Source organism: Rhineura floridana, chromosome 3 (genome assembly GCF_030035675.1).
Source record: "Rhineura floridana isolate rRhiFlo1 chromosome 3, rRhiFlo1.hap2, whole genome shotgun sequence".
NCBI lineage: Eukaryota > Metazoa > Chordata > Lepidosauria > Squamata > Rhineuridae > Rhineura > Rhineura floridana.
In genome coordinates, this window is record NC_084482.1 from 208262210 (window position 1) to 208284916 (window position 22707).

General features: G+C 44.5%; 1 protein-coding gene across 3 annotated transcripts; it reads right to left on the bottom strand.

The window, feature by feature from the left end:
• Nucleotides 1-407: 407 nt before the first annotated feature.
• Nucleotides 408-13591, bottom strand: LOC133381355 (zinc finger protein 883-like). Of its 3 annotated transcripts, none has more exons than XM_061620384.1 (5): nucleotides 12983-13591; nucleotides 9378-9899; nucleotides 6356-6475; nucleotides 5997-6123; nucleotides 408-3082 (listed from the first exon to the last, which is right to left on the bottom strand). In XM_061620384.1, exons 1-5 carry the CDS (start codon nucleotides 13307-13309, stop codon nucleotides 1452-1454), a joined length of 2727 nt encoding a protein of 908 aa, XP_061476368.1. In that variant the 5' UTR covers nucleotides 13310-13591; the 3' UTR covers nucleotides 408-1451. The 3 variants fall into 3 exon arrangements, with proteins under 3 accessions (XP_061476368.1, XP_061476367.1, XP_061476369.1); XM_061620383.1 differs by having other exon boundaries at nucleotides 6356-6478; XM_061620385.1 differs by lacking the exon at nucleotides 9378-9899 and having other exon boundaries at nucleotides 6356-6478.
• Between the last annotated feature and the right edge of the window lie 9116 nt (nucleotides 13592-22707).

Sequence of the window (22707 nt, forward strand, 5' to 3'; positions counted from 1 at the left end):
TGGGAAATGTAGCTTGTGAAGGATACTGAGAGTTGTTAGGAGACCCGTTCTCCTCACAGGGCTACAATTTGCCATAGTGGCTCAACTGCCATTTCCTCTTCCCAGAAAACTCTTGAGATTGTAGCTCTGTGAGGGGAAGAGGAGCCTTCTAACAGCTTTCAGTATCCTTCACAAACTGCACTTCCCAGGATTCTTTGAGAAAAGCCGTGACTGTTTAAAGTGGAATAATAGTGGAATAAATGTCTGGGGTGAATGCGGCCGATATCACCTGGAGAGCCGCAGTTTCCCCACTTGGGAAGGTGCTCTGCCCCACCCACTTCCAAATGGAGTTTGGTATGTATTGGAGCGGAGGGCAGAAATGAGTAGTCTTGTAATGCTGGTGGTTGAAAGAATAAGAATAAAGAAGTTTATTACTCCTGGGAAATAACGCCATTCTGAGTATAAACATACATGTGGCCATTATGGAGTCAGCAGGTTAACAAGTACACACACGAACACTAACAAGATGCAGGAGGAAGGAAGTAAAGCCTGAGAAAAGCAATCAACAAGTGGTTTTTAAAGAAGGAATCAGCGAGGGAAAAATAGGTTGTCTTTCTGTCTATCACCCTCTCCCCCCGCTGCCACTGGTTAAGGTTACTTGTTGCAAGCACTGGTGCTTTACTCCCAACACTCCTTTTAGTCATTTCTGCTCATTTCCCATCTACACCATATCTGTTTTGAGATGGGGTGAGCAGAGCTGTTGACAGTGTTCTCAATAGCACACAGTCAATATTATATCTCCTAACAGCGAACTTGGTGACCCTGTGCAGATAGCATTAAAGCCAAAACAGAGCCACCACGGAACAAGGAGGAGATATCTGCATGCTCAGGACAATCCGGGGTTATGGAGAATAAAAAAAAAGGTTCTAGGGGAAGCAATCCAAGGTTGCAGCCTGCCTCATCCTCTTAAAAGAAAATAAAAATGGGCAGGTACTCAGATTTGAAGGCTGGTAAGTACTCAGATACGACAGAGATCAGGAACGATGGCACTGTGGAGGGACATCTGCATGGCCTCTCCCTCCAGTGTCAGAGGCAGTATTCCTCTGAATACCAGTTGATCTGGCACTCAAGGTTTTGCTTGTGGGCTTCCCATAGGCATTTGGTTTGCCACTGTCAGAACAGGATGCTGGATTAGGAAGGGGCCTTGATCTGATCCAGCAGGACTCTTCATATGTTCTTAATAGCAGCACCAGCTTGTCTGGATTAAGATTCAGTACATTCACCAGCATCTACTCCCAATTTGACTTCAGAATTGTGTTGTGATTGAAGCTCGTTCTACTCTACATGTACCATTATGGCTTCTCAACTGTGTGGGTTCTTTGATGTCTAGGGAGGTTTGTCTTCTGAGCAGAGTCCTTTCTACACTACAGGCATTTACATTTTTTCCCTTCTCCAAATTCTTTAGTGGCAAGTTATGTGATCTCTTCTGTGTGAAGATGGGAAGTGAGGGATTTGCTATGACTAAAGCTCTTTCCACATTTTAAGCAGAAGGTCTTTCCACCCTGCGTTGATTTAAGTGGTTTCTCTCTTGTGTGAATCCTTTGATGTAAAGTAAGGGAGTTAGTCCAACGGAAGCTCTTTCCACACATCAGGCAGTTATATGGTTTCTCCCCTGTGTGAATTCTTTGGTGGGACGTAAGGTCTGAACTCTGATGGAAGCTCTTTCCACATTCCAAGCATTTGTATGGTTTCACTCCTGTGTGAAGTTGCTGATGGTAAGAGAGACTTTTGCTATCAATAAACCTTTTCCCACACTCCAAGCATTTATATGGTTTCTCTCCTGTGTGCATTCTTTGATGTTTATTGAGATATTTGGTCAAAATGAAGCTCTTATCACATTCTAAGCATTTATATAATTTTTCCCCTGTGTGAATCTTTTGATGTGAAAGGAGGGCATCTCTCCTATTAAAACTCTTTCCACACTCTGAGCATTTAAATGGTTTCTCCCCTGTGTGAAGTCGTTTGTGTAAAGCAAGGATTTTTTTAGTGCTGAATCTCTTTTCACATTCGAAGCACGTATATGGTTTCTCCCCTGCATGAGTTCTTTGATGAGAAGTGAGGCTTGAGCTCTGACTGAAGCTCTTCCCACACTCCAAGCATTTAAATGGTTTCTCCCCTGTGTGAATTCTTTGATGTGAAGTAAGGCTGGTACTCCTAGTGAAGCTGTTTCCACACTCCAAGCATTTATATGGTTTCTCTCCTGTGTGCATTCTTTGATGTGAATTTAGGTTGGTGCTTCTACTGAAGGTTTTTCCACACTCCAAGCATTTAAATGGTTTCTCTCCTGTGTGAATTCTTTCATGTGAAGTAAGAGTTGAGCAGTCACTAAATTTCTTTCCACACTCAAAGCACGAATACGGTTTCTCTCCTGTGTGAATTCTTTGATGAGAAGTGAGGCTTGAGGTCAAACTAAAGCTTTTTCCACATGCCAGGCATTTAAATGGTTTCTCCCCTGTATGAATTCTCTGATGTGAAGTAAGGCTGCTGCTTCTACTGAAGCTATTTCCACATTCCAAACATATATATGGCTTCACTCCTGTATGAAGTCGTTCATGGTAAGTGAGGCTTTTGCTGTGAATAAATTGCTTTCCACATTGTAAGCATTCATACGATTTCTCTCCTGTATGAATTTTTTGATGTAACATAAGGGCGTCTTGCCTGTTAAAGCCCTTTCCACACTCCAAGCATTTAAATGGTTTCTCCACTGTGTGGATTCTCAGGTACTTTTTCAGGGCTGATTTATTACAGAAGCTCTTCTTACACTCTGAGCATTTAAATTGTTTTTCCTTGGTGTGGATCTCCCAATGAGCAATGAGGCTCGACTTGGAACTGAAGGTCTTCCCACACACAAGGCACTGATTCCTTTCCTCTCCTTTGACTGTGTTTTCTTGGACTGGGATTTCAAAGATGTCATCCCCCTGAGAAGCAGAGGACTTGCTCTGTCCTACTTCAGTTTTTCTTCTCTGCTCTTCCTCCTCTTTATGTCCATTTCTTTCCAACACCCTGCATGGTTCTTCATTCTCACTTTTCTGCCCATCAGCTCCTGGAAAAAGAGAGATGCAATTGGTGAGAACCGAAGAGGGAAAGGGAGCCTGACATCAATGAACATACACAAGTAGCTGTTATCAAGAAACAGAACGTAAAAGGAGAAGCTATGTTGATTAGCATTAACTAGAACTGGTATTGTGTAAAAGGACTGAGACTGTGGAGACTGGGACTGAGCTTCTGACTATGAAGGGTGACCTTAGACCACTGTTCTTCAACCTTGGGTCTCCAGATGTTGTTGGATTACAACCCTCATCACCCCCAGACAGCATGGTCAATGGTCAGGGATGATGGGAGTTGTAGTCCACCAACATCTGGAGATCCAGGGCTGAAGTACACTGCCTTAGACCAGTCAGTATCTCTTAAGCCAGTCCGGGATGGGAAAACTGTGACCCTCCACATGTGGTTGGAATACAACTCCTATCAGCCCCAGCCACCAGAGAAAATGATCCAGGATGATCAGAATTGTAGTGCATCAACATCTGGAGGAACCCCTCCCTGTCTTAGCCTTTCACATTAGCTGCCCTCCTTACACCAGCATTGCTGCAGCATACCTTGATGAGACAGGGCAGGTGGTGCGGTCAGGATTGCATGGGCATACCAGCGGAGCCAATCTGGCACTACTACTGGTCCCTGTGAACAACCTCAACTTCACTGCCACCTTGGCCCATCCCCATCCAGGTAAACGGATGCCTGTGTGTTTCAGGAAGGTATGCGTCATGTCCAGTGACAAATTCTTTTTGGTCTGAAGTTATTGTCGATATCAATTTTGTACTGCAGAAATCCTTGATATTTGCAGATGCCCATGTATTTTTAAACTATCATCCTGTCGTTTGGGGATTAAAGGCAGGGCAACAAAAGCAGATTTTGCAAGCCTTTCAGGTCACCAAGAAACTTTTACTTTGATCATGGAAGGACAAACACCCACTGCCTCTTACACAATGGTCTGAGGATTTCACTGCACTGGCTACATTTGAACACATTTCTTTAAACATCAATTTTGTCTGGATACCTATCTGGATATTTGGATGACACATCGATTTATATATTTAAAATAAGATGGCTGCACTGATGGTTTTTTTTCTTTCACCTTTATTTGCTTTCTTCATTTAAGCGTTATTTTAAAAAAAGCAATTAAAAAAAGGAAGTCAGCTTCATCCCACAACACACAGGCTGCCTCTGGCTTTTCACCATCCGTCTGGCAATGGAATGGGATCACTGCTTGCCCAGCTGGGTTTGAAATGGTAGCAAGAATACCTGAAAGACGGTCTTACCCCTTATACACCCAGTCAATCACTGCGCTCTGTAGGTGAGGGCCTCCTGCAGATACCATCTTATCAGGAAGTCCATACCTCACAATATAGGAAGTGGGCCTTTAGTGTTGTGGCACCTACCCTGTGGAATTCCCTCCCCTTAAATATTAGACAGGCACCATCTCTGTTATCTGTTCAGTGCCTACTGAAGACCTTCCTCTTCCAACAAGCCTTTTAAGTAGAGACCTTATCCCAGTCTGCGTCTGAGTTGGAATTGCTTTTAAGATGGGTTTGCTTTTTAAAGATTTTTTTAATGTTTTCAAGAGGATTCATTTTTATGATGTTTTAAAGACGTTTTGGCTCTTGTTTGCCACTCTAGGATCCTTCTGGGAGGAAAGGCGGGACAGAAATTTAATAAATAAATAATAAAGTCCCAGGCTATGGTCTGAAGGCACATGAGAAGCTAAGCAGGGTCAAGTCTGGTCAGTGCCTGGATGGGAGACCGCCTGGGAACCATATGTAAGCCGCCTTGGGTTTCTATCATGAAAAGAAAGGCAGGGTATAAATGTAATAAATAAATAAATAATAAAGTAGTCACAGAGGAGAAGTCCGTGTCTCTTTGATAAAGTACACATGTTGCATGCCAAACGCTTGGTGCGTGGCTAGGAGACCCCTGCCAACCAACATAAACAATGCCGAGCTTAGTGGACCAACAGTCTAACTCTATAAGAATCAGAACGCCCTAGTAAGCTTATTTTATTATTTATTATTTTCTTTATTAAATTTATACCCCAACCTTCCTCCCAGAAGAAGCTCCTCATCTGTGATCTAGCACAGTGACAGCAGAGCCCTATTAAGAGTGCCATCCTATGCAGGTAAGCTGCATTCTATTAGAACCTCCGTGTTCAATATCTCTTGAAATTCCACCTGCTCAGAAGCAACTATGGAAGGGAGCTAACGAACACGTGCCCTCCTTATGAGCTTCCAAGAGGCACCTGGTTGGTCAGGGTGGGATGCATTACAATGCTAGGCAAGATGGACCTTTGGCCTGAACAAAAACAGGGCACTTCTAACGTTTTTAAGCATACATATGAGATTGCAGCCCTGAAGCATCACCCCCCTCTCTCCAGATGCAAGGAAGGAAGCAGCCTCTGACATCCACACCTGACACCATTTGCTGTAGCTTTGACAAAGGCCTGCCACCCATAAGATTCCTGGGAATCACAGAATAGTAGAGTTGGAAGGGGCCTCTAAGGCCATCAAGTCCACCCCTCTGCTTAATGCAGGAATCCAAATTAAAGCATCCCCGACAGGTGGCTCTCCAGCTGACTCTTGAATGCCTCCAGAGTTGGAGAGCCCACCACCTCCCTAGGTAACTGTTTCCATTGTCATACTGCTCTAACTGTTAAGAGGTTTTTCCTGATGTTCACTTGAAATCTGTCTTCCTGTATGTTGAGCCTATTATTCCGTGTCCTGCACTCTGGGATGATCGAGAAAAGATCCCAGCCCTCCTCTGTGTGGCAACCTATCAAGCCAGCTGGGCTAGAAGAGGAAGACTCTGGTTGATGAAATGTAGCAAGAGCGCAGAAGAGAAGGCTCCAAAAATTTGTTAGAACTTGTAAATGGATCTTATGAAGTGCGACAAAGAGGAAGTCTCACCTAGAGAGGCCACAATCCCCCGATTCTCCTCCATGACTTCCCTGTGCAGGGCCTTTTGGTCCGGATCCAGCAGGGCCCACTCCTCCTCGGTGAAATGCACAGCCACCTCCTCAAAGCTCACCAGATCCTGGGAGAGAAGAGAATATCTCCCTGTCACACTTAATGAAACAGCTCCTCCCATGATCACCAAATTCAGAAAAGACAATTACGGTGAGGCTGCCCTGTAGGATTTGAGCCTTCGTAAGAGGCATCCGCTAGTGGGAAACTTTGACCGAAGGAAAGGGAAAGGCAGATTCTTCCAGGGAGATGTTCAGGGCACAGAGGCACCCAGGCCGTCTCCAGTGATCGCTCCCCCTTACCTGACCCGGTTGTACAGAAACTGCTTTCACTCCATCATGAGGTAGAGATGATATTTCCAGCATCCAAGGAGCTTTCTCTGCCTCAGGGATTTCTGTGGCCACATCTGAAAACTTGCCGAGCTTCTGAAAGATCAGTGAGGATCCCAGGCAGCACAGAGAGAGAGAGAGAGAGAGAGAGAGGTTAGAAAGGAATGGGAGACAAGACTAGATGTGGGCGAGTAGTAGACCATCTCCTCCTTAGATGATGTGGGGATTTTTAGGATCCCCCTGTGGGACTGAGCTTCCCCGACAACAAATACCTAGAACACATCCGCTTGTTGTTATGTGCCTTCAAGTCAGTTATGACTTATGGCAACCCCATGAATCGGAGACCTCCAAGAGCACATATAGAACACATCATATATTTAAAGCACTACGATAACATTTTCAACAGTCCTAGTTTCTTCTCCCAAAGAATCTGGGAGTTGTATTTGTTCAGGGTGCTGAAGGTTGTTAGGAGACCCGCTTATTCCCCTCAGAGTTACGATTCCCAGAATTCCTTGGGAAGAAGGACTGATTGTTAAAGCACCACTGAGATTCTCAGAGAGAGAGAGAAATGCGGGAGAAGGAAAGGGATGGTCCATCATATGACCTTGCCGGGATGCGGCCTATCCCCTTCTTGGATGATCTCCCAAAAAAAATGATTATTGGGAAGGGAGTTTCAGGATATCTTCAGAAGTCTTCCCAGCCACAGGAGGCTCTTCCAGTTTGGGCTGTGCTTCCCCTGACAACAAAGAATGAGCTTTGTGTTAACCGCTGCTGTGTTGTCTCATTCAGGCTCCAGAATGGTGGGCCCAGAAGGCTACTGAAGAGAGGGAGAAAAATAAGAGGGTGGGGGAATCTCTTTGAGAGCTGTCGCATTGACAGGACAAACCTTGTGCTCCGGGCACTGAAGAAGGGTGTCTCATCAAGCAAAAGGCATTGGGCTTTTTAGTGAGTTACACAAGAACTAATACTATTTGTTAAAGAATGATCTTCAGTACCATTATGAGCCCTCACTCTTCTCTCTCTCTCTCTCTCTCTCTCTCTCCCCCCCCCCATTTATTTAGTTTTCTTGGAATATTTAACAGCACAGCCATCCAACTACCCTATCGCAATGTCCATCTCATTGCAGTCCTCCCCTGAAACCTGAGCAAGGAAAGGTTTACCAAGAAAGAAAGTTGATAAAACCTGGCCTTCTTTTGGAAGTCTCACAGGCGTTCTATCTTCTCTCGACCCCTTGGCTTTCTCCAGCGCTTGGGGTCCTCACAGGAGTCACAGTTCCGTAAGGATCATTGCCCTTGGGTGACGTTTCCAGCCAGGCCAGGCGGTTGCGGCTTGTGGGTGTGGGCAGGTGATTCTCACTGCAAATACTCCTTACCACGAGTGGAAGGATCACAGCCCAGCAGTGTTCCCCATCCCTTTCTTCATCATGTCTCTTAGACTGAAAGCCTGAGAGCTGAAGTTGTCTTCTTTTAATTGATCTACAGGCCACTGTGAGAACCTTTTCAGTTAAAGATGGCGGTAAACACGCTTCAACGTAGGTCCAGGGTATTTTAGGGACCCTGAACCCTTATATCCCAGCTCGATCCCTAAAATCCTCTGTAGAAACAGCATTGGTCGTCCTCTGGGTTGGCGAGGCTCACTTAACATAGGCACGATATCGAGCCTTCAGCGTGACTGGCCCAGTTCTCTGCAGGTGCCTTCTGCTTTAACGGTTAACCCCCCTGCTGAAAACCTCTCTGCCCCACCAGACTTATGCAGACAATTAAGACCTTTGTTTTTATTGTATTTTTTATGGTTGTTATGGTACAGTTTTTATCTGTTGTAAGCTGCTTTGATTTTTTTAAAAATGAAAAAACAGTATGTAAATATGTTAATAAATAATGACATAACTAAATAAATAAATAACACTGCAATTATCGGTTTTTTAAAATTGGTATCTTAAGTAATCAGCCCTGGCAAAAACATCTCCAGAAAGGTTTTCAAGCTCAAAATAGTCAGCTGGTGATCTGTTTTAACTTGTGTCTGTGTGTGTTTTATTGTATTATAAATGTTGTAAATCCAGGGGTGTAGTCATCCAGAGTCTCAGGGAGTCTTAGACCCCTTACTTTTTTGGGAGCAGGGTCCCTATGTCTTCATCATCCTATGAACCAATCAGCAAGAAAGGGGAATGTGTTAACCATTGAGAAGAGTCTTCTCACATGCTTCCTTGTCCTTTGCTGCTGATTGGAGCCCATTAGAATGAAAGGAGGTGAGTCAGCCACCGAGAAGACTCTTCTCAGGAACTAACACTCTCCCCTTTCGTGCTGATTGACTCCTAGGGAGTCAGTTGTTCTGAGAGAAGGAATTAACAACGGTCTCATTCTCAATCCTGTAGCAAAAAAGTGGGGATGTGACTGTAATTAACATGAAGGGACCCCGCACTTCTGAATTTCCACTATATTTCTGTGTGAGTCACCTTTATTTTTTTTTAATGAAATTGCGGCATACAAATATTTGTCTAAACGAATAAGTGAATCCATCAGGAGCACTTCTCAACTGGTTTGTAAGACCTTTTGCAAATGTCATTTTCAGACTAAAACAGATGGCAGAATGGGCTAAATGCTAGACCCTCTCCCAGAAAAATATCTCTCCCCCTGACCCCTGTTTAAGTGCTTGTGTTCAGTGTGCCTCAATGGGAAGCCAGTGGCTGGCATTCAGAGGCATTTACTGCCTCCGACAGTGGACGCAGAACACAGCCATTGTGGCTAGTTGCCATAGATAGCCTTATCCTCTATGCATTTGTCTTAATTGTCTTTTTAAGCCATCCAAGTCAGTGACCATCGCCGCCTCTTGTGGGAGCGAAATACAGGGTGCCCGAAAGCATGTACACGCACAAGAAAAACGAATAAGCGCACTGAAGCAGCACATTAGGAAAACAGGACATACGTGTACCCCGCTAGGGCCCATCATTCACCACTGTTCTCAACCCCTAGGCACCATCAAGATTAAACTCTCTCACCTGCTGCTCTTCCTGCTTCTTCTCCTCTGCCTGGCTCAGGAGGAAACCTTCAGCCAGGGCCACCACCTGGGAAGTGGTCTGCACTCCACATTCGCTGACCCATTTCTCTATCTCCACTGGAAGGACAGCCAGGAACTGTTCCAGAATCACTAAGTCCAGGATCTGATTCTTCGTGTGTCGCTCTGGCTTCAGCCACCGACGGCAAAGATGGTGGAGTCGGCTGCAAAGCTCATGAGGGCCCTTGGCCCCCTGGTAGCAGAACTGCCTGAAATCCTGGTGCTGGACATCTGAGCTGAGGGTGTCCTCCTCACCCTGGATCTTGCACACAGTTCTTTCCCAGAATTCCCCAGCCTGAATAGGACAAGGGTCTTTTACTGCTTCAGGTCCAGGCAATTCTTGGCCTTCCAACTTCAATTCGTGATGCCAGCCAGCTTCCAACATGGCCAAACAACCACTTTCGTCTTCTGTCAGATTCTGCCCGAAGGCAAAGACTGTTGAAATGAGAGGGGATGATACCTTGCCCTGAAAAGCCACAAAGATGTTCTGTGATTGACCTTGAGGCAGGATTGATTGACTGATTCATTTGCACATGCAATTCCCCTCCCCAAATAAAAAAATAATTACATAAACAGTTTCCAGACGTTTCTAAGGGATCATTCATTCATTCATTCATTGGCGATCACTCGTGCCTGAGTAAGATTGTCTTCCAAGATAAGTGACTGTGGAGGCCAATTCTGGATCCACACAGCCTCCCACAGTGCGTCACATGATCCTTTAACAGCTTTTTTGTGTTAACATACTGTCGCCGTTTAAACAGTAAGTAGTAATATTTTACATGTGGATAAATTATTTTCATAATATGCAATTATGGAATCACAGTAGACACAAAACTATTCCACCTCTCTCTTTTCTCTCTATATAAAGCCATCCAAGTTGGTGGCCATCCTGCCTCTTGTAGAGCGAATTCCATACTTTAACTATGCGCTGTCTGAAGAAGGACTTTCTTGCGTCTGTCCTGAATCTTCCAACATTCAGCTTCGTTATATGTTCCGGAGTTCTAGTGTTAGCAGCGAGGGAGAAAGACTTCTCCTCTGTCCACTTGCTCCAAACAGCTTCGATTTCCATCCACCCTCCTCTGCAGATCCCCTTCACACAAATGCACAAGGGAAGGGGGCGAGAAGAAACTCTGCAGCAAAAGGCAGAAGTGGGGTGGGGATGGCTGTGGGGTGGGGTTGGTATAGGAAAAGCAGACATGGGCACAAGAAAAAATGTGCAGGTGTGCTGAAACTGCACTTGAATAAGGTCACATTCTCACCAGACACTTATTCCACTGTTATCCCACTTTAAACAGTAGCGCCTTCCCCCAAAAAATCCTGGGAAAAGTAGTTTGCGAAGGTTGTTGAGAGTTTTTGGGAGGCCCAAATTCCCCTCAAAGAAACACAATTTTCAGAGTGGTTTAACAGTCGGTCCCTCTTCCCAGAGAACTGGCAATTGTACTGTGGGGGGAACAGGCACCTATGGCCATACTACCCTAAACACGCCTGATCTTGTTTGATCTCGGAAGCTAAGCAGGGTTAGGCCTGGTTAGCACTTGGATGGGAGATCACTCAGTGCTGTAAGCTTAGAGGATGGCAACCTCTGAATACCTTTTACCATGAAAACCCTATGAATATATCCAAACAAAGAATGATGAAACTGAGATTTTATTTATTCTATTTTATTTATTTATTTATTAGATTTATATTTTGCCCCTCCTCCCAGCAGGACCCCAGGGCGGCAAAAGTATGATAAAAGGTTATCCTACTTTGGACACATAATGAGAAGATGTGATTCACTAGAAAAGACAATAATGCTTGGAAAAACAGCAGGGAGTAGAAAAAGAGCAAGGCCAAACAAGAGATGGATTAAGAACATAAGAACATAAGAACATAAGAAGAGCCTGCTGGATCAGGCCAGTGGCCCATCTAGTCCAGCATCCTGTTCTCACAGTGGCCAACCAGGTGCCTGGGGGAAGCCCGCAAGCAGGACACTCTCCCCTCCTGAGGCTTCCGGCAACTGGTTTTCAGAAGCATGCTGCCTCTGACTAGGGTGGCAGAGCACAGCCATCATGGCTAGTAGCCATTGATAGCCCTGTCCTCCACGAATTTGTCTAATCTTCTTTTAAAGCCATCCAAGCTGGTGGCCATTACTGCATCTTGTGGGAGCAAATTCCATAGTTTAACTATGCGCTGAGTAAAGAAGTACTTCCTTTTGTCTGTCCTGAATCTTCCAACATTCAGCTTCTTTGAATGTCCATGAGTTCTAGTATTATGAGAGAGGGAGAAGAACTTTTCTCTATCCACTTTCTCAATGCCATGCATAATTTTATACGCTTCTATCATGTCTCCTCTGACCCGCCTTTTCTCTAAACTAAAAAGCCCCAAATGCTGCAACCTTTCCTCGTAAGGGAGTCGCTCCATCCCCTTGATCATTCTGGTTGCCCTCTTCTGAACCTTTTCCAACTCTATAATATCCTTTTTGAGATGAGGCGACCAGAACTGTACACAGTATTCCAAATGCGGCCGCACCATAGATTTATACAACGGCATTATGATATCGGCTGTTTTATTTTCAATACCTTTCCTAATTATTGCTAGCATGGAATTTGCCTTTTTCACAGCTGCCGCACACTGGGTCGACATTTTCATCGTGCTGTCCACTACAACCCCGAGGTCTCTCTCCTGGTCGGTCACCGCCAGTTCAGACCCCATGAGCGTATATGTGAAATGCAGATTTTTTGCTCCAATATGCATAATTTTACACTTGTTTATATTGAATTGCATTTGCCATTTTTCCGCCCATTCACTCAGTTTGGAGAGGTCTTTTTGGAGCTCTTCGCAATCCCTTTTTGTTTTAACAACCCTGAACAATTTAGTGTTGTCAGCAAACTTGGCCACTTCACTGCTCACTCCTAATTCTAGGTCATTAATGAACAAGTTGAAAAGTACAGGTCCCAATACCGATCCTTGAGGGACTCCACTTTCTTAAAGGAAGCCACAGACCTGAACTTACAAGATCTGAACAGGGTGGTTCATGACAGATGCTCTTGGAGGTAGCTGATTTATTGGGTCGCCATAAGGGCAGGGTAAAAATAAAGTTTCAATAAGTCGTAACTGACTTGAAAGCACATAAGAACAACAAATAACACTTAGCACCGTTCACAAACTACAGTTCCCAGGATTCTCTGGGGGACGCCATGACTATTTAAAGCGGAATAAAAGTGGAACAAATATCAGGTGTGAATGAGGCCTCACAGGACTTGAAATTGCACAGTTGCCCCCCCCCCCTGCATAGGAAAATGCCTTATCTCCAGTCAGACCTTTGGTCCATCTGGCTCTATATTGCCTACACTAACTGGCAACAGCTCTCCAGGGTTTCAGACAGGGGACATTCCCATTACCTGGAGATGCCCACTGAGGATTGATCCTGGGCCCTTCTGCATGCAGAGCAGATCCCCTACCACTGAGCTACGGCCCTTTTTCCTTTTAAGCTACATCCGTTCCAAAACGCAGCAGCTGCCATTGTTCTCCGGCCCTGGGAAATCCCAGGATGAAACTGTCTCTCACCTGCTGCTGTTCCTGCTTTGGGTCTTCTGCCTGGCCCAGGTGGAAACTTTCCGCAGGGGCCAGGGCCTCACAACTGATCTCCGCTCCATGTCCTCTGACCCAGCTCTCCGTCTCCGCGGGAAGGACAGCCAAGAATTGCTCCAGGACCACAAAGTCCAGGATCTGAGTCTTTGTGTGTGTGTCTGGCTTCAGCCACTGATGGCACAGATGGTGGAGTCGGGTGCAAACCTTTCGGGGTCCCTCGGCCTCCTGGTAGCGGAACTGCCTGAACCGCTGGAGCTGGACATCTGAGCAGATGGGGTCCTCCTCACCCAGGATCTTCTGCATGGTTCTTTCCCAGAATTCCCCACGGATCTGGGGCAGTACTTGGGGCTCTTCTAACTTCCAGGCCAGCCAAGTCGCCTTCTTCCAACTTGGGTAGAGGATATCCTCTTCTGCCAGACTCTGCCTTCAGGCAAAGGGTGGTCAAATGAGCGAGGAGGCCAAGGCCAAGAGGGCTGACCAGAGGTGGGCAAAATCTTCAGCTCCTGATCCAAGCGGTTCTGGCTCTGGGTAGCAGCATGAAGCCGGTCTGGCCTCTTTGCCCTAGCTCCCTGCATCAACTCCCAGCTTCTCTGCAAGGCGGGATGAGGAGGGCACTTGCTCTGGAGGACCTCCTATTGCCTTCCTCTCTAGGAATCCATCTCCTTAGCTTCATTGTAACCCTTTGAAGACCAAACAGCAAACCATATCTCTGTCTTTTAGGAATCAGATACCCACTTCCCTGGGATTTAAGCCTCATTTTGGACCTACATGTGAATAAGCATGCAAATAATTTTGCTTTCCAGGCAAGATTCAATGACACAAGCATAGTTTTAGATTAATCCTGGACTGGGTTGCTTTCAGCTAAATTTTCCTCAAGAGTGGACCCGCTGAAATTAATGAATGAACCTAAGTTAGTTATGTCTGTTAACTGCAATGGGTCTACTCTGAGTAGGACTAGCTTTTGCAGACCAACCTCTGCTCTGATCTTACCTCTTTTCTGTTTGCCCCTATGAACAACAATGCCAAATCCCACCATATTCCGACTATTCAAATTGCTTTAGCCTAGGGTTGCCATATTCCAATTCCACAAATCCAGGCAGGCTGATTTGCATATTATGCAAATTATAAATTAGTTGTGTAATTTGCATATTATGCAAATCATGTCCTGGTTAGGCAAATTAATCATATTAAAAGTTGCATTGTCCAGTTTTGTTTTGTGCCTAGCAATTACCACCAAAAACGGGGGAAGGATTTGAAGATTTAAAAAAATCCTTCATTTTCAACCTTAAATGCCTATTATGGAATATGTATTTATTAAGAGGATTGATATCCTGCCTTTCCACTGTTAAAAACGGAGTTCAGGGCAGCTTACAAACATAGGAAAAACAATAAAAATGCACAATCAATGTCAAAACAATACAAACACAACAAACATAAAACAAGTCAATGCAGCACTATAAAAATCATACCACTTTTAACACAGATAGAAATCAAGATTTCAATATTATCAGTTCTGTCAATCATCTTATCTAAAGGGAGCATGTCTGAGCATGTAAGAAGTGTCTTTAGTACACCGATTCTCACATATCTGATCAGACAAAGGGGAAATGCAGCCTTCTACGATAAAGGCTGGAACATGGTGGAGACCTGGGTGCTGGCACCTCTTTTTTTAAAAAGAAAATAAAAATGCAGTGAATTCTAGAGACCTGGCAAGCTGTGGCAGCGTTAGACAGGGTAGCTGTTCCATTCCTATTAGTCTTAAGGGGGGGGGAAGGTTACACCCCCCCACTGCATTGAATATATGCGCAGAGAGAGGGAGCGCCTGTGTGTGTATGTATATATATACATGTGTGTAGGTATACGTGCACACACACACACACACACACATCTCCATCCCTGGGGAGATGGAAGTAGGGTGATCTTTGGTGGAGAGATGCCTGCCAGTCATTTTGAAGAAGGGTATGTATCAAAAACTACTTTTTAGCCTTTTCTGAATTGCTGAACAGAGGCCCTGTCAGGCAACAGGGTGAGTGAGGCAGCATTCCAATGCAACTTTACTTAGGAGTAAGCACCATTTAACAAGGTGGATGCAGGGCCGAAAATTGCAAATGCTAGTATCACTGCCTTTTCTACAGAGAGGTTTGCTTTTATATCTTGTATCTGTTCAGGGGAGGAAGTGTTTGGGGGAATCAAACCCTTTTATTCCATCCTCCATGATGACAGGCAGACCCTCCCATTGCATTCACCACTTAAGACACGTATCCTGAGAAAGAGGCAACTGAGATGAAAGCTGCTTCTCCTTGCTGACTAAACCAGAAAGTCTATGGGCAAGGGGTGGAGCTGCATGTGTCCATCAAATGGGAACGTGCAGGTTTCTAAACTGCTAGATTCTGCAGATGCAGCAGGCAAGCAGACTACAATTCTTCATTTTTCCAGGACAACTGTGGTGTCCCTCATCTGCTAAGAACAATGGAAGGTGGGAATTAGGGTTGCCAGGTCAGAAGCATCCCAAACCCTGAAATTTCAGGGGCGGGCCAGAGGGGGTACTGCTGAGTGATGTCAGAGGGTACACCTGAGTGATGTCATAGGGATGGGCCCTAGTGCTGTCATTAAGCATGATACATTAAGCATCAATCACAATTGTTTAGAGCATACAAGGGGAAAAAACATTTCTCTGATTGGAAATTAAGATAGAAATCTTAGCTAAAATATGGAGCCCGGGTAGGGAACATTTAATCTAGCCCATTTGCTTTCAGCAAGAAGGGTTTAAGTGCCCCAGGCCAGGCCAGTCACCAGAAGGCCATTGTAGGAAGAAAGGAGCCTAGTGTTGTGGAGATGTTAGATGGGAGCATTCGGGAGTAAAGATGGATGCCCCCAAAGGCTGCAATTCTAAACACACGTACTAAGGGACTAAGCCCCATAGAACTGAACAGGACTTACTTCTGAGTAGATATAGTTTGGATGGTGCTGTTGGCAAACCTTGACTAGGGATCCTCTGCAAAGACATCCATATCCAAGCAGGGTTGGCAACCCCCTGCCTGCAGTGCCCTGCCCCTATCTTTTAACATGGCTGCTCCAAAATTCTTAATAGATTTGACCCTTCAGAAAGAGGTCTGAGAAATGAGTAAGAGTAATAAGATTCTCTACCCATTCTGTCTATCCTGTGGGCTGCTATAAACTCACTTTGACAGCCAACCCAATTCCAGTGAGTAATAATGGACAGAGAGAAAACACACATGGTTTGGTCTACTTTCATAGGCAGCAGCTTGGGAACAACAGTTGTAGCCACACTTCCAAATATGTGAATTCTCTTTTACCATTATTCGGCAAGAAACAAACTGTCATGCAACCGACAAGGTGCATCATCAGTGGGTTTAAGGGGGTTGACCTGAGCACATGGAACCACTGCTGTTGCTTCTATGGCTGTAACGGAGTGAGGTTAAAGGTAAGTGAAATGCAAATAGAAAAAACAACAACACAAAAGGCAGTAACACTTTCCTAAATGCAATACCATACCAACCACAACAAGATTCTTATGAGTAAGGCAGAAAACTCAGTATCCCACAACCAGTCAGGATTCGTAACCAAAAACCCAAACTAAAAAAATCCTAGCAGCCAGTCAGCCAAGGTCACAGAAATCCCCATGCAGCACAACCTGACCTGGGGACTGCAGTTAATGCAGAATGCTGCAGCACAATTGCTGACATGAGTGAGATCCTATCAGCACATTACACCTCTGCTCTGAAATCTGCATTGGTTGTTGATTTGCTACCAGGCCAAGTTCAAGCTGTGCTTTCTATGTTATGGGTGCCACATAGTACTTGTTCTGCTCTTGTAAGAAATCAGTCCTGTAAAGTGGCAGCACCTACACTTTGGAACTCCTTGCCTATTGACATTAGGCAGACGCCTCTTTTCAGCACCTGCTAAAATCAGTTTTCTTGAGGCAAGCCTCTCCAGGCATGTAGAAGCTATTGTGTTTTTAAATCTGTTTTTAACTCATTGTTGGTTTTATTATTTTGAATGTTTTTAAATATCTGTCCTTAACGCTTTCGCCAATAATTTTATTGTTTTAATTCTTTCTGTAAACCGCTTTGAGATTTTTTACAATAAAGCGGTATATAAATGTTGTAAATAAAAATACATAAATAAACGTTGGAGTCACTATGGCCCTTGAGTCTCTTCCCACTTTTAGGAATCAAGGAATCTGCCTTATACTGACTCAGGCCATTTTGCACCATCTAGCTCAGTACTCATGACATGGACTAGCATTGGCGCTCCAAGATTCCAGGCAATAGTGTTTTCCAGGAATTGAATTTTGGACCTTGCATGCAAAGCATATGCCCTACCAATGAGCTCCCCCTTTTAAAATTGTTCTTTGCAATTCACCCTTGAATGCACATCATACCTAGGGCAAATCCACACCATTCATTTATAGTACATTCAACACACATTTGAAGCACATGAATCCCACCACAGAATCATGGAAATTTTAGTTTGCCTGAACTTCACTGAACAAATAGTAAGCTAATTAATACTAGTTGCTGGAGGACAACAGCAGGAGAAGGTTTAATATGACCTGGGAGACCAGGATTCAAATCCCCCCACAGCCATGAAGCTCACTGGGTGACCTTGGGCCAGTCACTGCCTCTCAACCTCAGAGGGAGGCAATGGTAAACCACCTCTGAATACCACTTACCATGAAAACCCTATTCATACGGTCGCCATAAGTCGGGATCGACTTGAAGGCAGTACATTATCATCATCAGGATTCACTAGAAAAGACAATAATGCTGGGTAAAACAGAAGGGAGTAGAAAAAGAGGAAGGCCAAACAAGAGATGGATTGATGCCATAAAGGAAGCCAGGGACCTGAACTTACAAGATCTAAACAGGGTGGTTCATAACAGATGCCCTTGGAAGTCATTGATTCATAGGGTCGCCATAAGTCGTAATTGACTTGAAGTCACATAACAACAATAATAGTAATCATAATCATGTCCCACTTCCTCCCAAAGAAACCCAGCATGGCAAACACACAAGCAATAAAACTATTGAACATCTAATAACATCTTAAGATATCATAACCAAAGTTTGCATGATGGCTCCTGAGATCAAGGAGCAGGTATCTGTCTAGGCTTGGATGCTAGTGGATGCCATTTTGAATCAAGTTGGCAGACTGAGCCTTTCTAACCTGCACTGATTTTAACCACTGATTTCAAATCTGCACAAAACTGGGAGTTTCTTGTCCCCAGCAATGCCAGGTATGAGGGTACTCGTCTTAAATGAAAGACAAATACCAAAAACGTCAAAAAATGTCCACATGCTATAAAACACAATTAACAATCAAATAGAGCATCCTGTTTAGTATCAAAATAAGCATTAAACATAAAAATCAGCTACAAAAATACAAGGGAAATTCCACATTGTAAAACATAGTAAACGACTAAACAAATTATACCCTGAACATCAGGTAATAAAAATATTACAAATGAAAACGAACTGAAAAGCCTAAATTCCACATTTATAGATAACATGATTGACAACTAGGCAAAGGAAAAATCTGCTCACTCTTCCCAGCCGCTATTGTGTGCCTAACTCTCAGCTTTCCGTATCAACAAAAGGTACTTGGTGAGTGATGCGCCTTCTAAATCTGCCCATCTGGAATGGGGGGAAAATTGACATCATGGCAAAGGTATTCTCAGTACTTTTAAACAATCAGTTTGCTATAGCTTTGTAGCCAGGATAGGGTACTGGATCTAGCTACCAGGCCAGTTTTGAGAGGTGGCGGAGCTACCACCTGCGAGTAACCACTGGTGCTGAGAGCAAGCTTGTTTGAAGGCGCGCTGTCCTAGTGCAGTCAATCCCAGCGGGGCTCGCTATCAGCAAGCCCTGCTTGCTGAGGAACAATCAGGAGCACACTTTCTGTTCCTGATTGCATCTTAACAGTCCATGTCTTTACTTGCCCCACACTTGTCATCATACATGACATTAGGTGTGGGGCAGGTGGGCATGGTTTGGGGAAAATGGCATTGTGAGCTAAATGAGGACCCCTGCCAGGCTTAATTAGGCTGGAGGTTCACCACTGCTTTATAACCCTTCAGAACCATACATGGTGCTGATCCAGACAACCCAAGTGCAAAGTGAGGCCCAGATTACATGGTCTCTATTACTTGATCTTCCTACAGGCTGAGAGCTTCCTCCAGTCTCATGGGGTATACGTGGGAAGAGGTCTCCTGATGGGGGTGGAACATGCCCCTGCAGTTTTTGTCCTGCAGAGTTGGAGGAGAACCATCTACCCATTTTGGAGTGCGCGTTGACTCCCCCTTTACCAAGCAGCTCTTGGGATGCTTCAAGCACATCACCACCCCATGACCTCGAGCCGGTCGCTAAGGAGATGGTTCTTTCTGATGAGCCATTGGAAGCGCGCCCCCTGTCACCCCGCTCTCGATGCTGCGAGAAGCGGATGGGACAGAGGCAGGACTTGCGAAGGAGTCAGAAATTACGATCGAAAACTTTCCCTACTTAAGACTGCAGCTCTCTGGCTTGAGCTGCTGAGTCAACTTCCTTCACATGTTGCAGAGCATGTCTAGAGTGCCATTAGAGAATTCTAGTGAGCTAGCTTAGAGGTTTCTGTGAAGCGCATCGCCTTTGATGTATCCATTACTTTAATAAAACAAGATTTAATTGCACCAGCATCTCAGCCTCATGAATCCCACTCTGAACAGGACACATAGCAATGTTCTATGGGCTTCCTATGGGTGTATGGCTGGCCACTGTGAGAACAGGATGCTGGACTAGATGGGCCAGTGGCCTGATCCAGCAGGCCCTTCTTATGTTCTTATGTGTGAAACTGATTATGTTCTTATGTGTGAAATTGATAATGTTCATATGTATGAAATTGATTATATTCATATGTGAGAAGTTGATTATGTTCATATGTATGAAATTGATTGTTCTTATGTGTGAAATTGATTATGTTCATATGTATGAAATTGATTATGTTCATATGTGGGAAATTGATTAGGCTCCCTTTCTCTTTTTAAAGCGGCAAGGCAGAGACTGGTGAAAGTGCCCTTTTCCGGGATACCGTGGTCCTGCTGCAGTGAATCAAAGGAATCCCACTTTTTTGGCAGGAATTTTCCTTGTCATCATTGATTATTAATTATTGTTATTATAATTAAAACTTACATGCCGCCCTTCTGAAGGAGCCCAGGGCAGAAAAGAACAAATAATAAAATAATAAAAATTTAAAAAATATTCCTTTTAGATTGTTAGCCAGACCCTGAGAACTCTTCCCAGACAGGAAGACACTCTGGACAGCAGCTCTCATGTACGACTAGGGTGGTTCCTGGTCCTGTTATTATTACTACCTGAATTTATATCCTGCCCTTCCTCCCAAAGGAGGCCAGGGTGGCAAGAGCCCCAGCTGGATCCTGACTGAGCTACACCGAGGCAGAAAGAGGAAGGTGCCAAAGGCAGTTTAATCCCCCTTGGATCAATTTCACATTCAACACTTGATGGATTGATGGTGGTGTAAAAAAGGCTTGCTAATCGCCCGTCAACTTTCCTGTGTATTTGTGTCCCCCTGTGAATGGGATAGTGTGTGTGCATGTATGTATAGTCTATGACCCATTGTTACCACCAACCACACTGTGATGGGACTGTATCGAAGCCAAGTCACACGGGAGCCCAGCCCAGCATGGGCACCAGGTGGTGGCAGTGATGACATAAAAAGCGAGAAAAGGATTCGCGGTGCCCAAGCTCTTTTAGAAAGTCTGCGAGGACCTTCATGTGATGGACAGGAGCGTTCCAAAGCAGTTATGACAGTTGGATAGGGAGAAAAAGGTTATTTATTTATTTATTACATTTATATACCGTCCCATAGCCAAAGCTCTCTGGGCGGTTTACAGCAATAAAAAACAATATAGAAATTTTAAAACACAAAAAACAATTTAAAAACACAATTTTTAAAAAATTATTTTTTTTTTTAAAAAAAACACATGCTGAAAAGCCTGGGAGAAGAGGAAAGTCTTGACCTGGTGCCGATATTTATTTATGTATTACATTTTTGTTTATACCCCACCTTTTAAAGTATGTGGGGAATCTTTTCCAGCTTGAGGGCCACATTGTCGCATGGGAAAACCTTCCAGGGGCCACATGCCAGTGATGGGTGTGGTCAGAAGCAAAAGTGGGTGGAGCAACACATGCGATTCTTAAACTGCACAGAAGGCTACCTTCCAGCCATGCAAAAGTTAGAGGTTTCTACACGCATCTTTTGATCCAGGCAAGCACGAGACATTCTCACAGTTGCTGATTTTATTGAAATATTTATAGACTTCCATAGAAAACATAACAAGATGGTGCACAACATAAAAACACAACGCTACAATAATGTCAGCAAAACGTATCAGTAAACTGGTTGGTAAAAAGAAAATTCAAGTTCCAAAGTCCTGTCTGAACAGTATCGTTTTTAAGGGATGTCAGGGGAAGGACTGTCGCGCAGTGGTACAACCGCTGCTTTGCATCCACAAGGCCCCAAGTTCAATCCCCGGCATCTCCAGGTAGGGCTGAGAAAAAAAACTCCTTGCCTGAAACGGCCAAGAGGCACAGCCAGGCTGTGTAAACAATACCGGTGGATCTATGGTCCACCTCAGCATAAGGCAGCTTCCTATGGCATAAGGCATCCTTCCACCAGATGTTACAGAAGAGACGAAGATACCCCTTTCAGCTCAAGCTGTGGGTTTAACTTTTCCCAAAGTGTTCTTTTATACGGTATCTACATCTCAAGCATTTAGTGATGGGTATCATGGAGTTTGGACTGCAACTTAAGCCATCTTCAGAAACACCAGTGAGGAATACCTTGTCTCCCTGTAACAGAGAGAATTACTTCCCTGGAGCTCTGTATTTGGGGGTGGGGGAGATCAGATGCCTCTCTTCTGCTTCCAAAATTTTTTATTTTGCTTACCAACCCCACCTACTCCCTTGCCATCCACCCCTCCGTTTACCCCTCGGCCAAAGACACTCCTCCCTTTACACCTTCCTGCCTCTGCCTCCCCCCTCCGCTATCCCAGCACCTCTCAGAAGTCTGTCATCATGCTGTCGGTGGCCAAGAGAACTGCTGCATGACAGCAGCCTTAGGTAAATACAGAACACGAAAAAGCCTCTTCAAACTACAGCAGACCAGTGTGGCTCTTTTCCTGGAAATCATTTACACAATCCACTGAACATCTGTTTTGCATGCAAAAGGTCACTGGTTCAGTCCCTCAGCACCTGGGCTGAGGAATACCCCGTGCCTGAAATCTAGGAGAGATGCTGCCAGTCAGTGTAGGCAATACTGAACTCTATGGACCACTGACCTGACTTATACTAGGGCAGCTTCCTATGTTCCAGTGCCTGAGTGGCTTCATTGATGTGGAAGAAATGTTTTGATTGATTATTTTTTAAAAATAATTACCCTATCTTCCTGAACAGCTATCCAAGGTGGCTAAAAACACATATAAAGAATTTTTAAAAACCACACAATTATTTCCACAATAATTTAGCAAAAAACCAGCAGTAAAATCAAGTTCTGAATAAAAATGGCAACAATTAAAGACACAATGTTAAAAGTGGCACTGTAAAGAGTCCACAAAAAAAAAAATATGAAGAAGAGGCATTTGCTTCAAACGATGAGCAGCGATGAGGCTGGAGAAGCTTCCTTTA

Excerpts from the sequence above, each read along its gene's own strand:
- LOC133381355 (XM_061620383.1), bottom strand. The coding sequence starts at position 13,309 with ATGCAGAAGATCCTGGGTGAGGAGGACCCCATCTGCTCAGATGTCCAG. Across the intron at positions 6,479-9,377 it reads AGAAGCAGGAAGAGCAGCAG|AAGCTCGGCAAGTTTTCAGA; the intron begins GTGAGAGAGTTT and ends CTGATCTTTCAG. Across the intron at positions 3,083-5,996 it reads GGGGATTGTGGCCTCTCTAG|GAGCTGATGGGCAGAAAAGT; the intron begins GTGAGACTTCCT and ends CTCTTTTTCCAG.